At 36.0% G+C, this 16,083-nt stretch overlaps 4 protein-coding genes across 5 annotated transcripts; 2 read left to right on the top strand and 2 right to left on the bottom strand.

Annotated features, from left to right (window-relative positions):
• Positions 1-252: 252 nt before the first annotated feature.
• LOC111490949 lies at positions 253-3,682 on the bottom strand. The gene is made up of 3 exons (XM_023139620.1): positions 3,257-3,682; positions 1,136-1,387; positions 253-701 (listed from the first exon to the last, which is right to left on the bottom strand). The coding sequence occupies exons 1-3, from the start codon at positions 3,614-3,616 to the stop codon at positions 423-425; spliced, it is 891 nt and encodes a 296-aa protein (XP_022995388.1). The 5' UTR covers positions 3,617-3,682; the 3' UTR covers positions 253-422.
• A 309-nt stretch (positions 3,683-3,991) lies between these two features.
• LOC111490947 (pentatricopeptide repeat-containing protein At2g13600-like) lies at positions 3,992-9,834 on the top strand. Of its 2 annotated transcripts, XM_023139617.1 has the most exons (5): positions 3,992-4,378; positions 4,637-7,018; positions 7,335-7,423; positions 7,888-7,948; positions 9,458-9,834. In XM_023139617.1, the coding sequence occupies exon 2, from the start codon at positions 4,688-4,690 to the stop codon at positions 6,890-6,892; it is 2,205 nt and encodes a 734-aa protein (XP_022995385.1). In that variant the 5' UTR covers positions 3,992-4,378; positions 4,637-4,687; the 3' UTR covers positions 6,893-7,018; positions 7,335-7,423; positions 7,888-7,948; positions 9,458-9,834. The 2 variants fall into 2 exon arrangements, with proteins under 2 accessions (XP_022995385.1, XP_022995384.1); XM_023139616.1 differs by having other exon boundaries at positions 4,637-7,423.
• LOC111490950 (bidirectional sugar transporter SWEET3b-like) lies at positions 8,742-10,814 on the bottom strand. The gene is made up of 6 exons (XM_023139622.1): positions 10,658-10,814; positions 10,537-10,573; positions 10,104-10,326; positions 9,581-9,742; positions 9,285-9,404; positions 8,742-9,190 (listed from the first exon to the last, which is right to left on the bottom strand). Exons 1-6 carry the CDS (start codon positions 10,698-10,700, stop codon positions 9,017-9,019), a joined length of 759 nt encoding a protein of 252 aa, XP_022995390.1. The 5' UTR covers positions 10,701-10,814; the 3' UTR covers positions 8,742-9,016.
• Positions 10,815-13,772: 2,958 nt separating this feature from the next.
• Positions 13,773-15,295, top strand: LOC111491604 (transcription factor TRY-like). Its single transcript, XM_023140575.1, has 3 exons — positions 13,773-14,572; positions 14,690-14,777; positions 14,928-15,295. The coding sequence occupies exons 1-3, from the start codon at positions 14,518-14,520 to the stop codon at positions 15,031-15,033; spliced, it is 249 nt and encodes an 82-aa protein (XP_022996343.1). The 5' UTR covers positions 13,773-14,517; the 3' UTR covers positions 15,034-15,295.
• The last annotated feature ends 788 nt before the right edge of the window (positions 15,296-16,083 follow it).

The following is a 16,083-nucleotide window of genomic DNA, read 5'->3' as shown; positions in this document are numbered from 1 at the left end:
ACATCTTCACTAGTACGTCGTCTCGATATCTATCTTTGTTACCATTTGTTACAACTCAAAAAAAAAAGCACAAAGAAAACAATATTATCGTCTTGATGTCTGTCTCTAATACCATTTGTTACAACTCGAAAGGAAAAGCACAAACCATAACAAAACAACAACTGTTAACAACGGTTGATTTAAAATGGAGACGTGCATTTTGAAAATTTGAATGGGAATAGAGAAAGGCAAGTCGAAACAAAATTTGAATGTCCAAATGGAAACAACTATACTAAATCAGAAATCAGATGTATCAACAATGTTTTCACTCCGTGGACTACAATAAACATGCACAGGATTCTGTAACAAAAGGTTACTTTGCAGGCCTGAAGTACAGTTGCAGGGATCAGCTATGGAAGTGGAAAGAGAATAAGATCATAAGTTCAGGAAGTTTGGCCTACAAGGACATCTTTATAAGGGGTTGGAGAGGCTTGCCTTCCCTTTTCTTCATCGGAGAGTCGTTTTCTCCGCCCCTGATCCTCTAGGATTAGGGGAATCCTGCCTTCTCGTTCTCCGAGAAGACGCTCGTTCGCCCCTCCTCGAAGCTTCTCAAGTCGCAATCCATCAAACTGCTGCATCTTGAACACCTTATGCACGTTTCCCAATCCGCCTAACAAGAGTGACAAGCTCCCAAAGATGCCAAACCAAACCCAGTTTTTGCCCTGCATTGACATTCACATCACTTCATTCGGATGCCATTCATTGTACAACCACTTCGTTATAAAAATGCAGAGACTCCAAGTCAGAATTTCTTCCCTTGAACAAATATTGAAGTACTACTCAGAATCACAAAAACAGAACATTAGGTGATTAAGTGAATTATAGACATTATTATATACCAGCAAAATCCTCTTCGATACGATCTTTGCACGATAAGAAAGTTAAGAAACTAGAAAGTAATAGAAGTATATGATTATGCAGAAGGTATAAACCTATAATTCAAAACAAACAAAACTAGATCAATACACTTCTACTTGAAGACGGACAGTCCGCAATGTAACATCGTAATAACTCTATAAATTATGCTATATAAATAACACAATAAACATCATCTCATTCGTTCGCGACAGTAAAATATAAATATTCATGCACATACCAGAAGCTTGAGTCCGCGATGGGCTAACCCGGCCTGCTCAAAGCCATTGAGGACTGCAGCAACAAAGAATAGCAAGCTTCCTATTAAAAACGGAATGTGGACACTCTGTTGCAAGATTTGAACATGACCGTCAGCTCTCTCGTAGATTTGGCATGAGTTGAGGATTGATCCAAGGATCCACAAGGCAGGACCCGCAATAAGCATATCCAAAACATGCTTTTCTAGTTTGTAATAATCATGTCCTTTTTGTTCCTGCAGAAGTGGATTGAATGACAGCTCTTATAAAGTGCAAAAGGAGGGGGAGAAAAACAGAAAACAAACACTAATGCTGAAAAAGTCAACATTATGAATAGAAGGAATTGATCACATAGTTGTCCTACAATGCAAATCATAAACTGTGGTGAGCATTTTCAAGATTTTGGCATAGCTTCCCGTCTTGGACATGGAGATTCATATTTATGTGTCCCTTGTATCAGAAGTGAGACCTCCGGTATGAGTAACAAAGGAAGGTGAATCCCAAAGCATTGTCAAGTACTTAGAAGGCAAAGGATGGCTCGAGGAGTATACTACCAAATATTCATAGTAGTAAAAGCACCCGACTCCCGACTCTTAAATCAGGGAAAAAGAAGGTATTGAAAATTTCATCCGAAGTGGTATAACAATACTGTTCTACAGGAGTAACTAAAAATCGCTGGCCAGTTTTTTAATTGAATGGGGTAACCATTGCCAAAAGGAATATATAGTCTTCCATTCTGACAGTAACCATTTCATGTTTCGTGTATTTTCAAAACTCAATAAGAAAAAACAAGAAACAAGAAAGAAATAGAAATGTTACCTAAAAAGCCTCACACTACACACTCTTTCACTCATTTTGCTAGAAATCCAAGTTTTCTAACAATGGTAGGAAAATGGCTTTGGCTCCATTGACCCTGAAACTTGAGACTCTTCAAAGAAGTGAGTGATTTTAAAAGGTTGCTTGATTTTCCGTGCCATAGGTAGAGAACGCAGTTAGTGTGGTTGAACAGAACCACGGTTCAGAGAGAGTTAAAATGTGTGATCCCGCATTGAATGGAGAGGGGAACGAAACATTCCTTATAAGAGTATAAAAACCTCTCCCTAGTAGATGCGTTTTAAAACCTTGAGGGAAAACTCGGAAGGGAAAGCCTAAAAAGGATAATATATGTTAGCGGTAGACTTGACCTGTTACACATAGAGTTAGATTTTTGTCGTTTTCTTGTACTAATTCTAAAAAACCAAGGGAAGAGATCAAGAGTGAACTAACACAGCAAATTTCATCAAACCAAGCCAAAGAACCAAATGATCGATCTAAAATAGCAAATTTGAAGTGAGGTTATGCCTGTAGTTAAGTTCCAATTTGGTTAAAACACCATTTTGGTCCTCAATTTTGAGACTTGTTCCATCCTAGTCCTTGCCCTTCTAGTAAATCTTTAAAACAGTCACACCATTAGTTTGAGGCCAATTAACATCTAATTTACTTGCTTTTCCTGTATATCACTAACGAAAAAGCAATCGATGCGTGTTCTAAATTAACTCGAATAATTTCTCAAGAAAGAGAATGCCTGTGAGAAACGCACGTGGCTGTGGGGGACTTTGAACATTAGAAATGCCATAATCAGCTCAAGTTGACAAGAACTGTGTCATTCTGGCATGGCAGTAGATAACTAGATGTACTAACTTTGGACAGCTAAAGTAAAGAAAATGAAAGAACAAGTCGAATTTCAGACGAAGATTATTTTTAACCTGGAAAGTAGAAACTGAATGTGTGACCCCGAGTAAAGAATGGGTAGACTACATTTGAACTAGAGTAATTTTGAGGATCTTGACTACGTAACCGTTAAGAAGTACTTAAAAGAACGGAAAGTTACCACTTATATCAACAAAGAACAACTTCTCTATTCGGTAGCTCAATCGTAGCATACTTTTACCTAAAAAACATCAAAAAAGGTTAAAAGAATCATGTTAATTTGCGAGGATAGTCTTCGCACCTAGCATGGTGGTGTTGTATAATGATTTGTAAGGATAGTCTTCATACTTCGAAATCTTGATCAGAGTATGACACATTACAGAATGAATCAACGGAATCAAATTATTAATCCGCACCTGAATTAGAAGAAACAGAGTACCCAACGACAAGAGCAACGATCCAATCGCCTGAAGAAATGGAACAGAAAATTCCACAAACAGAAGCTGGACGTCGTACTGGGCCAGCAGCGGCAACCGGTAATCGATTCCGGCGAGATGCGCGAAGAGATCGTGCACATTAACAATCAAAATTAGAGCAGCCGCGAGCACAATTAGGGCCAAACCGGATTTGGCCTCTCGCGAAAGCTGAGCCACAAATCCGCCGAGAAGAAGGATAGTAGCGAACAAGTAGAGGCCGGCGTTTATGTACTCCGCCCGGCTCCGGGCCGCCCTAGGGCCATACGCCCTGAAATCCCTAGCGGAAGCGAGCTTCACCATGGCCTCTGGTTCAGATTTTGTGTACTCCTGGACTTGATCTGTTGTGGTGCAGGGGGGAAATGAAGCCCGGAATCTATGAATGGGTTTAGAGAGAGAAAGAGAGGGGTTGTTGACGTGTTACGTTACGTGGCTGCATGCATGGAGGAGTTTAAAAAATGAGTTTCTTGACAGTTGGAGCAATAAACTGACACGTGGACCAATTAGTCAACGGTCGAAAGTGAAAAAAAAAAATATGATGGGGACTAAATTAGAATTTGTTAAATAATGGGGATTAAATAAAAATAACTAAAACATTAAGGACTAAAAGGTATATAATATATTTTTAATTTAATTAAAATATACAATCTCTAAAACCCCTAAAGAAACCCTCGCTACTTCTCCTGCTAGCAATGTCAGTGAAGAACAATGAACAAGTCGGTTTAACCAGCATTCGTACTCTTCAACTCGGCTGAATCGCCTCACGAATTTGGAAAACCAGTGGTCGATTCATCTCTTCCAAGCTTTTGTGGACATCAACAAGCGAGTACGTTAAGTTTTCGAGCATAAATCCTTCATTTTTCTCACCTCTCCGCCTGATATTCATCTCTGCTGTGTAAATTTGGAAAGCCCTGTAAATCTATAGCCCAGGGTTCTTGTTTTTGGTGTCCGCCATTGACATTACGAAGCAGAGGCTTGAAATTGAGTGGAAAAGACCATTCACTCGTAACTGAAACAATACTGCAGAAGCCTTAGGAGATGGAAGAAAGTGGAAAAGAATAGCTGGTAATACTTGCTTCACTCTTATTTCTGAATCCATAGTTTTGAGTTTTGATTCACCCGCTTATTTAATTTGTACGTTGCGTCTATTAAACCAATTATTATCTGTAATATACAGTTATATTGATGAATGCTTCCTTCATCTGCATGAGTGATCGATGAGTGAGAGAAGCTATCTTAAATCAGTTGCTGCTAATTTGTAATTGTCCAATAATACATGTTTTATTCACTTTAACTATTGCTTCCCTTTTCCTATTCAAGCAGGCACACTACCGCAGTCTATGATTATAAGTGCTGTTTCAACCCCAATTCAGAATGTTGAGGGTTTTTTCATTTTTCGGAACATGGAAGCACAATCGTTGGAAAGCTTGCTTGAAGCTATTCCCATCTTCTTGTAAAAGTTTACATACTGAGAACTCCAAAATTGTTTCTACGAATATTTGTATAAGTCGTCATGTAAGAAATGGTCATCTTGATCTTGCTCAAACTCTGTTCGATGAAATGCCAATAAGAAGCGTTGTCTCATGGAATATCATGATTTCTGGATACTCCAAAGTAGGACAGTATAGTGAAGCTCTCGAGCTGGCTTCAGGAATGCATTGCAGTAATGTAAAATTAAATGAGAAGACTTTTTCTACTTTGCTGAGTATTTGTGCACATTCAGGGTGTACACATGAGGGAAAACAATATCATTGTTTGGTTTTGAAATCTGGGTTGCAGATTTTTGAGCTTGTGGGAAGTGCATTGTTGTATTTCTATGCGAACACCAATGACATTAATGGAGCTAAGCTGGTTTTCGATGAGTTGCATGATAAGAATGATTTGTTATGGAGCTTGATGCTTGTAGGGTATGTGAAATGCAATTTGATGGATGATGCTTTTGATCTGTTTAGAAAAATACCTACTCGGGATGTGGTGGTGTGGACTACTTTGATATCAGGGTATGCCAGAAGTGAGCACAACTGCAGAAGGGCATTGGAATTATTCTGCTCCATGTTGACAAATGGTGAGGTCGAGCCTAATGAGTTCACTTTTGATTGCGTTGTGAGAGCTTGTGGGAGACTAAGATATTTGAGACAGGGGAAGGTTGTTCATGGGATTTTAACTAAATATGGATTCCACTTCGATCATTCAATTTGTGGTGCACTGATTTTATTTTACTGTCAGTGTGAAGCTGTTGACATTGCCAAGACAGTTTATGATGGTATGGAGAGACCGTGTTTAAATGCTTCAAATGCTCTTCTGGAGGGGCTGTTATTAGTGGGAAGAATCAATGATGCTGAGGAAATTTTTGTCAAATTAAGAGAAAAGAATCCAGTTTCATACAATTTGATGCTTAAAGGGTATGCAATTAGTGGTAGGATTGAAGAATCAAAGAAATTATTTGAAAAAATGACTCATAAAACTCTAATTTCATCGAACACTATGATAACTGTGTATTCTAGGAATGGTGAAATTGAAAAAGCTATGAAATTATTTGAGTCAACGAAAGGTGAGGGAAATCCTGTGACATGGAATTCAATGATATCAGGCTATATTCAAAATCATCAGCATGAAGAAGCTTTGAGACTCTATCAAACCATGTGCAAAACATCAGTTGAGCGTTCTAGATCAACATTCTCTGTTCTGCTTCAAGCATGCACATGCCTAGGAACTATTCTATTGGGTCGATCACTCCATGGCCATGCAATCAAGACAGCCTTTGACTCTAATGTTTATGTCGGAACATCTCTCATAGATATGTACTCAAAATGTGGGAGTGTCTATGATGCTAAAATCTCGTTCGCCAGTGTTTATTCCCCTAATGTAGCAGCTTATACCGCTCTAATTAATGGATATGTGCAGCATGGGCTTGGAGGTGAAGCATTCTTAGTCTTTGAGAACATGTTAAAGAACAAAATTGTGCCAAATGCAGCTACACTTCTGGGGATTCTTTCTGCATGTAGTCGTGCTGGTATGGTCAATGAAGGAATGAAAATTTTCCACTCTATGGAAAAATGTTATGGTGTGATTCCAACTTTAGAACACTACGCATGTGTGGTGGATCTTCTTGGTCGGTCGGGACATCTGTATGAAGCTGAAGAGCTTATCAGAAACATGCCAATTGAAGCTGATGGGGTTATTTGGGGAGCTCTGCTAAATGCTTGTTGGTTTTGGATGGACTTGGAATTGGGCGAGAGTGTGGCTAAGAAGATGCTTTGTTTGGACCCCAAAGCAATTTCTGCTTATGTTATTCTGTCTAATATATATGCTATATTAGGGAAGTGGGTAGAGAAGATCCATGTGAGGAGGCGATTGAGGAGCTTAAAAGTGAAAAAGGATCGTGGTTGTAGTTGGATCGATGTAAATAATAGAATTCATGTTTTCTCTGTAGGAGATAGGTCCCATCCTAACTGTAATGCTATTTATGCAACGTTGGAGCACATATTAGCACATGTAAACTCTATAGTTCAATTTGACCATGTTCCCAGATCAGTTTCGGAGGTTTCTTTTCCAAATCCAATACACCACTTCCTTTGACTAGCTCGCTATAGATATATATTTTTGTCATCTATGGCCATATATCCCACGTTCATTCACCTCCAGAACGTGTTCAACCCTTATGTTTATTCACCTTGAAAACAGTTCTCCTAAGTGAAAGTGAAGGTGAGGTCCTGACTGGTTTCCCTTTTTGGAGTGCTCCATGAATTGTACTAACAAATTTCAGAGGATGTATGTTTTTCTGTCCTATATTTATTCATCCTGAAAATGACTGAAATTATTTTTGCAGCTTCTTCCTCTTCTTTTCTTTTCTTTAGTTATTATTTTTAAATTGGAAGATGTTGTTGAAACTAACCAAAACTTGGTCTTTCAATTCACACTCCAAAATCATTATGACTTCTCCTCTCTAAGGCTTCAGTTTCCAAGTTGGATGCTTTCTCTTGTCTCTCCGACTGCTCGTTCAACTATTATCTTCATCCAGGCAGCCACTGTTCGTAACACATCAACTTTAAAAGCTTGTCGACGTTAACTTCCTGGACATTATGAGACAGTGATGGCAGGGTAAATTTGGTCAGTCTCCTTCCTTTCCCTTACTTTTTATAAGCATTTATGTTCTTTCTTTTGTTTGGACAATTCTTCTTTTCATTTTTCTTTTAAGTTGTTGTTTCTTCTCAGTCGTGATATGAGGATGATGAGTGCCCTCCCATCACTATTTTTCTGCTCTATTTTGCATTTACGTTCTGAAATATGTTAGAAACAGGACTTCCAAAAATCTTGTTGATCTGTGATTTCTTTTGTATAGTATCATGGGAACTTCTGTTGGTCTTAATGTTCTTTGGAAGTCTAATTTTGCGTCTTGCTGCTGAAATCTGAATGATTATTGTTTCAAATTTTGCTTGTTTTTGAAAAGTCACTGATTCTCAGAGACGTTCGATAACCTTTAGTAACCTTTTCTTTATTATGGGCTTTCTACTTTACTTTTTTCCCACTCTTAGATTCTTTATTTTTTAGCGTCTGACCTTCAACTTTTACAGTGTTCATTGGGATTCTTCTGTGGGCCAAAATCAAGGGAAGTATGCTTTGTTTTACTTAAAGGTATGATTCTGTTGACGTTTCTGCTACTCTATTTCGATTTCTTTTAGTAATATTCTTCTCCTTATTTATAAGTAATAGCATACATTAATAATGAAAAAGTTATTGGAGGGAAATCAATAAAGCGTTGCAACAAGACAACCAATCTCACTTGTGAGATAAGGAAATTCTAAACCCAATCAGAAGGACCTCCAAACATTCTAGGAGTGTCCTTAAAATCCGTAGGAGTGGGTCTGCCAGTTAGTCTCGGAGATGACAATTCACAGTGATATTTCAACAAAAACACTTTAGTTGATACTTCAAATCAACCACATAAAACAGTTGAATAGCCGTGGGGAAGTGCCAAGGTCTATTCAATACCTAAATTAATTAAGGGCAGAATACATTTTTGGGTCTCTAGTATTTGAATTTAGTTTCAAAACTAACATGGAAGGACTGCCGCTTTTCTCTCCATGCTAATCGTGTAGCAACGTGCTCTTTGGGCTTCACTTCCCTGCTCTAGTTCAAAACTAGCTAGGCATCTTCCTTAGTCTTGTTACCACGTTAGCCAGACATTTATGCAATAGAAACAAAGACACAGGTAATGGGTTACCTACTCTTTACGGTCACAGCGAAACCTTTTATTCCGAATTAAAGAATTCAGAATGAATCAAACCTCCCCATGTAGAACAAAAAAAAAAAAAAAAATCCATACTCTTGATTAGTGCTTCTTGCAAAGAATCTATAGAGAAAATATATTTTACTTCAAATTCAAGTATAGCACAGTAATAGCTTAGTACTTGTGCATTTCTATCTCTTCTAAGTATTCATAGATCTGAATCTCCACTATAGTACCTATAATGTAATATTAGGATAAAATCTTGTGCTTCGTATCACTTGACATATCTGTACTCAAAAGGCTTGAGGTTCAAATCTTCACTCTCGTTGTATTGAGTTCAACAAAACTATATTGAAATATGAAAATAAACATTCAGTGTGTAAACCCAGAAGGATTTTTTGGCTTCCAGAGAGCGGAGAGACCTTTGGCTTCTAGAAGAAGCATTTATGTAAGAGAGATAGAGTGAGAGATCACTAAACTTGAGAGCCATTTTGGTGTGGAATTTGTTTTGCATTATTCTTTTCCATGTCCCAATTGGCCACAGCCTCTTTAACACATCCTTCTTCTTCTTCTTTTCCCTTATTCCTATAGATGCAATACAACACAAGCTGTAGCAACCCTAATGGGCTTCCCACTAGATTTGGAGACTGCAAATCCATTCAAAGTTTCATGAGTTAATTTACTTTCAAGTTCATATGGAAAAAGAAAAAAAAAAAAAAGGAGAGATTTGGTAATACTGACTGCAAGGAAGAGGTCATGGCTGAGGAGTCCATAAGCTAACCACAAAGAGCTTGCAGAGAAGGAGAAGAATGACAAATAAAATGGCATATATTCAACACTCTTTGTTTTTATTACTTGTTTCTGCATGACAAATAAACTTTTAGTGACAAACACAAACATTGTCTCTTTTGTAGGTATCAGCTGTTGTGATGAAATTAGGTTGTCGTTTGATAACATCCGAGCAAAAGTGAAAACAAGAAACACGAAACAAGAATGTCGGAGCAAGTTTTGACTAAAGGGTTTTGGCGCGAGCTTACCATAGCTACCAATGGAGAGCCATACATGGCAACGGAAGCAACAAGACCAATGCATCCCACAAAAAGCTTCCGAAGATGGTGACTTTTCAAAGCAAAAGTAGAGATCATCCCCACACAGCTGAACACTGTAACAACTCCCACCAATCTCAAAGTCACCTGCTTCTGCAGATAATTTTAGAACTTTTTTAAGCCTAAAAGAAACCATATTAATAATTCTTATAAATTTTGAGCTTAAACGTATTCATTGTTTCACTAAGGTCATTTGTTTTTACCTCGAGTATTAAATTTATATGATGTTACTTAGCGAATTTGAGAAAATTTGAAGAGAAATTATCGTTTAAAATAGTAAAACTTGAAACCCTTCTACCAAATTTCATAGAAATTTGCAGTAGTAGAGGCGACTTCCTCTATTAAATTACTGTTTTTAAAACAAACGAACTAATGAACAAATTCATGTTCGAAAAGAAAACAAGAAATTATAACACAAAATGTTTATCAAACGGGATCGTATACAAAAACTTGCCTTCCGTTTCGGAGAGGAAAACCAGAAGTAGATGAAAATGAAAGAGAACTCAAGAAGAACACCAAAGCCATTAATGGTGACAACAGGGAAGTTCTCCCATCCATTGCTCACAACTGGTAAAGCATACCAAGTATAAAGAAGACAATTCAACAGCGCCACAATGTATGGAACACATGAAAACTCCTCTGTGCTTTTCTTCTTTACAACCCTCCAAAATGTCAATCTGCATAAACACACCCAACTTATTAATTAGCTATGTGGGCATGCCTTCAAATGCTTGTCCACTTCAAGTTGATATCAAATCCAATAGCAAAAACGTCTAAAATGGTGTCTTTTTTTATCGAGTTTTAGGCACGAAAACGTTCAAGTTAGATAAGATTTAAACCATTTTTTGTCTCCAAACAACAAGAACAAAGTTGGCAGATTTCATTACATGGGAACACAATAAAGCAGCAAAGATGCACCATTTCCTGCATAGAGAAGAAACACAGAGAAAAAAAATGGTCATTTTGAACAGAAATGTTCAAAGAAATTCATAAAAAAACAAAGCATACCAAAGATTCCAACAATCATTCGAATGCTATGATGAGATCCCATGATGTTTTTTAAGGTAATTATGTCTTGAGAAGAAGAAATTAAAGAGAAATTGGAATGAAGAGAGCTAACTAACTTGTTTTGCAATGACACTTTAAATAGAGAAGTTGTGAGGGATTTAAATTAAAGCATATTAAAGACAAACTTTAATATGTGGATGAAAATTGAAGTTGTATTAAACTATGTATTATATATGAGAGTAGTGGCATATATGTCATTAGCCAGTGGTATTGCTATATTTTTTTTCCCACTATCCAGCCATGCATACAAAAGGGCGTGCTCTCATTTAACTAGAAGAGAGAAATCTATCTTTGCTCGCTCTCCCGTTCTTCGTTTGAATGGAGATTTTTCACTCCGTTAGAAGTGGGTTATCGACCCACGAATTAAATTGACATCTCGAATATCAACCATGGATAGAATTGAAAAAAAGTTGGTATGATTCAATCTTTTTAGATTTAGTCTGATTGCAATCGACAATGTATGCGGAATAATCGAACACAGTTGAATAAGTGAACTCTGCTTGGTATTTTTTTAAAAAAGCATGATAACATAAACTCCATGACGTAGTCAATGATCATTCTCATCACACACCTATACGACCTTGCCCTAACATTTTTCTTATACGCTCCATGCTAGCTAGTCATAACAAAGAGAGGGAAGAAGAAGGAGAGCGAGAGGGACTACTAGCTCATTCATTTGATGATCAATAACAAGCGTTTAGATGATCAACGGTGCAATCCGATCTACAACACCAATGAAGAAGAATGATGGAGAATGACGTTCAGGCACAAGGGAAATGAAGGTGGCAAATGCACGGGTCGAGCAACATTAGAAATGCGAGCAAAGATAGAAAAGAAGACGAACGAGGAAAACTAAGGGTAAAGATAAGACGATAAAACCTAACAACTTAAATCCATAAAACCTATCTGCGATGAAGACTAAACTTATAAAATAAAATTGATTTAACTTAAACGAAGAATTTCAAATAATCAAATAAAATTAAATTTAATCTCATAATTGTAATTAGTTGCATAATTAGGTCTTCTAATCTCATTGTTTGAATGTAATTATTTCAATAATGGAACATCAAACCTAATTGCAAAGTTGTTGTCTACATTGAATAATATTGCAATTGCTTCTTCCACCACAACTCCAATTTCCTTTTTAATCAAATTTCATATTAAAAAAATTACTTATTTCTTGCACGATTCCAATTTCCCTATAAAACAAATTTATTAACCAAATATATCCACATCATTTATTAACTAAATTAATTCTTATCAAATATTTTTTTAATCATAATTATTATAATAACATTTCACAAATTCCATTTCAATTTAGACTTTAGAGAATAAACGTAATAATTAAATTATACATAATATTATGTTAATTAATTTCATTTTTTTAAAAAATGGATTTTAAATTTAATTTTATAGGACTTAAATTAAATTTAATTGTTTTTACTTAAATTATTTGATAAAATAATAATAATAATAATAATAATTATTGCTATAAAAAACATATAGAGAAAAATACAATTTAAATACAGAAAAATAGAAGAAAATAGAAGCAATAAATAAATAAAAAATTAAGAATATTGAAAAGCTATTTTATTTAAATTATTTTATAATCACTATAAAAGTCTTCAAAAACAATGGGAAATAGATTAATTCTAAATAAAAGCACCATTACATTCATTACTTAAACAAATATGAGTCAGTAGTCACTCTTTTCTAAAACAATTTTTAAATATTTTCATTTAAATAAATATATATTTTTTCCTCTTTTTATATGGTTTTGATTGGAAAGATTTCCTCTACGTGGAAACCTAGCTTGAATGCATTTAAATTTTTATTTACTTATTTATTAATTTACATTTACATTTTAATTTCTTCTTGTTAATTAGGGATAACTGATTAGGGTCGAGATTCTCTTTCTAAAGTACAAGCCTAACACGAACTGAAAAGAACTCGAACACTGAAATACTAACCATCAATATATCTAAAAACCTTTGGGAAAACCACCGTGTGACTTGTAGCGATGTGATAAGATGAGTACTCATTAGTAACATGCAAAGTCAACATTCATCAAATCTAACACGAACAAAAAAAAAACTAAACACAAAAATACTTATCAAAAGTGATAAGATGAGTACTCATTAGTAACATGTAGAGTCAACTATTCATCAAACCTAACACGAACCGAAAAGAACTAAATTTTCAAATACTTACCATTGGTATATCTAAAAACCTTTAGGGATACCACTGTATAACTCGTAACAATGCGATAAGATGAGTACACATTTGGGTCAACTATTCATCAAACCTAACAAGAACAAAAAAGAACTAAACGCCAAACCATCATTATATCTAAAAGCCTTTAACTTTAGGGATACCATCATATTACTCATAGTGATGTGATAAGATGAGAAATAGCAACGTGCAGGGCTAACTATTCATCAATAGCACAATCTTTTAACTTATTATCTGTACTAACATAAAGATAAACAAATCAAGTCACTCAACAATTTATAAAAGTTTGTACATTTATCTATGTAGAGTCAAACTATTCATAACACAAATAAAAAACAACTAAACATTGAAATACTCACAGTTAGTATATCTAAAAACTATTAAGGATACCACCAAGTTACTTATGGTGATGTGATAAGATGAATACTCATCAACAACATACAAGATCAACTATTCATCAATAGTGCAACCTTTTAACTTATTATCTCAATGAGTGAAACAAATCAACCATTTCCATAATCTTGAAAAATTAGTGGAGCATATAATGGAGCCTTATCCAATGGTGTTGTTGCATAATGATATGAATGCATCCAAAAACCAACAAAAGCTTAAAAAAGGAAATGGAGAGATAATCATGGAGATAATGTGTAGTAAAATGGATGTAAATAGTTGAAGCTAAGCCTGCAAGTGCAGGTAGAGAGAGAAGATGGGTGAAGTTTAAATTGGGTGAAAAGGCCTACAAAACTTGTCTTCTTGTTGATTTGAAGCTTGTGCAGTACCATTGATGATTTTGACATTATTCTGCCTGCCTCTGCCTCTGCCTCTGCCTTGCCTCGCTCACTGCATAATCCTCTTCCTATTATTACCCATCCTTCTCATGGTGTGTGGGTGAGAAGAAAGCTTGGGAAGCATGGGAAGAAAGGGATGAATATACACATTTCTGAACAGACAAAATAATTTTGTATTCATTTGCATGTCCTTCCTGAGGGAGGCTGCTGCAATTGGAATACTGAGCAGAACTTCAGGATAAGATGTGTCATATCTCCCTCTCTGTGTATCTGAATTTGTGTGTCCAGTTGGGGAAGAAGGTTAGCTGAATTGAACACAGACACACTAGACCACTTCCCCAAGTCCCCAACTACCAGTTGAATGTTGTATTTTGGGTGAAGATTACAACGCTCTGCTCTGCCTAAAACAATCACAGTGACATATCAAAGAGTTTTAGGTACCCATTTCAAGTTTAGTTGGTGTCCTCTTAATCCTAAAAGAATGAAACTACACTACATGACCTTGGCCTTCCCCTCTCTTTCTCTTTCTCTCTCTAAGATTTCAATATTTTAATCCCTTCTGTAAGTTGTCAACTACAAGTCTACCAACCCAACAAGTCAAACCAACAAACTTACTCCCCAAAGTTTGGTGGGCAGAAGAAAATATAGGAAGCATTCACATAAACTTAAATTTTCCTGTGGAAATTTCAGATCTCTCTATCATAGTTTTTCCTAAAATTCTTTTCATTCCCAGTTCTCTATCTTCCTGTTTTTGTGCTGCCTCTAATCTTTGGGGGAAACATGGACAACCATCGTAACCAGCAACAAGCTAAAACAACTCCACTAGAGTCTGAAGGTTCCTTTCATCTACTTGATGTTCTATTTTTTCTCTCTCCAATTACTCATCATGAAGTTGGTCTCTTCTTCATGATTTTCTCACCATTTTTTAAATTTGTGGCCTGTTATCTAACAGAAGTCAGCAGCACTAGGTGGCAGTTTATAACGATGACAGCACAGGAGGAAGATCTCATCCATAGAATGCATAAGCTGATTGGAGATAGGTAAGTTGTGTTCAAAGCAAAACCCAGATTTACAGAATTCTCCCACATTTCTAAGCAATAATGGAGATAGATTCTACTCTTTTTCTTACTTGACTGCTTTCCAATTACCTGTAGTATCAAAGTTTCTAAGAAAATGGCTTTCCATTTCAGGTGGGATCTGATAGCAGGCAGAATTCCAGGGCGTAAACCAGAAGAAATAGAGAGGTATTGGATAATGACTCACCTTGAAGGGTTTGCAGTGAGAAGAAGAGGGTGAAAAAAGACAGAGGAATGAAGGGTTTGGGGAGGGAGAGAGAGAGAGAGAGAGAGAGACATACAGGCAGTGAAGCTCAGTCAATTAGTCATCAAAGGCTTCTGATGGGTTCTCTCCCTTTTTTTATGGTTTCCCTGCTGATAAGCAGCTTCTAATAGCTTTAGTGTGTACTGCAAGTACCCTTTTTAAGAGCAAATGATATGGACCTGAGCAAAATTTTATCAATCAAATAAAAAATTAAATTTATGATTCTAAATCAAAAACTCAAGCAAAGACTCCTCGGTTCACTGTTCTACTTGTCACACAACTGATAAGGAGAAAAGTAATAAGGATTACCTAAAGATCAAGACAAAATAATCCGCATGTCACTGACTCGCTGTTTGAAAAGAAGAATTATATGAACAGTTGATTCCATGGGCACAAATGAATGAGACTTAATTCAGTTAGCATGAAGAAGATTGCTTGATGATTTGGTCAGTCAGTTCCTTTAAGGTACAGAGTTGCTTCTCAAACCATAAAGAATTCATATCTCCAATCATTAGCTTTTGAGATGCACAAAAGATGGCGACAGCAGACACTTCTGAAACAACCCTACTTTATGAAGATGAATATTTTATTTTAATCTATGGAATATCTCTGTACAAAAAGTTTAATAAAGGCGAGAGAAGTGAGAATTTACTAAGACATGTGGATATATTTTAAGCACATAGATAAAAATATGAAGGATATTTTACTTGAATCCACGGAATTTCTCAGTAGAAACAACGAAGGCAATAGAAGCAATAACTTACTATGATCTATGGATGTTTAGAACACAGATAAAGGTGTACCAAAGGATTGGAATGACCAAAAACAGGAAAGAGAAGATTTTCCCAACTGGAGTGATCAACAAAGGGAACAGAGAAAGAGAAAAAATAACATTACTTTTAGGAATAAATGGAAAAAATATCACAAAATTTTTCAGCTACATTAGAGCAACCTGAAATTAGTTTACGCCTCCAAAATTTGCCCACCCCTTCAATAGTTTTCTTGTCTTTTTTTTTTTTTTTTTGG

The sequence above is a fragment of the Cucurbita maxima genome, unplaced genomic scaffold (genome assembly GCF_002738345.1).
Source record: "Cucurbita maxima cultivar Rimu unplaced genomic scaffold, Cmax_1.0 Cma_Scf00016, whole genome shotgun sequence".
NCBI lineage: Eukaryota > Viridiplantae > Streptophyta > Magnoliopsida > Cucurbitales > Cucurbitaceae > Cucurbita > Cucurbita maxima.
The sequence above is the reverse complement of the archived record's forward strand: the minus strand, read 5'-3'. Positions and strand labels throughout refer to the sequence as shown.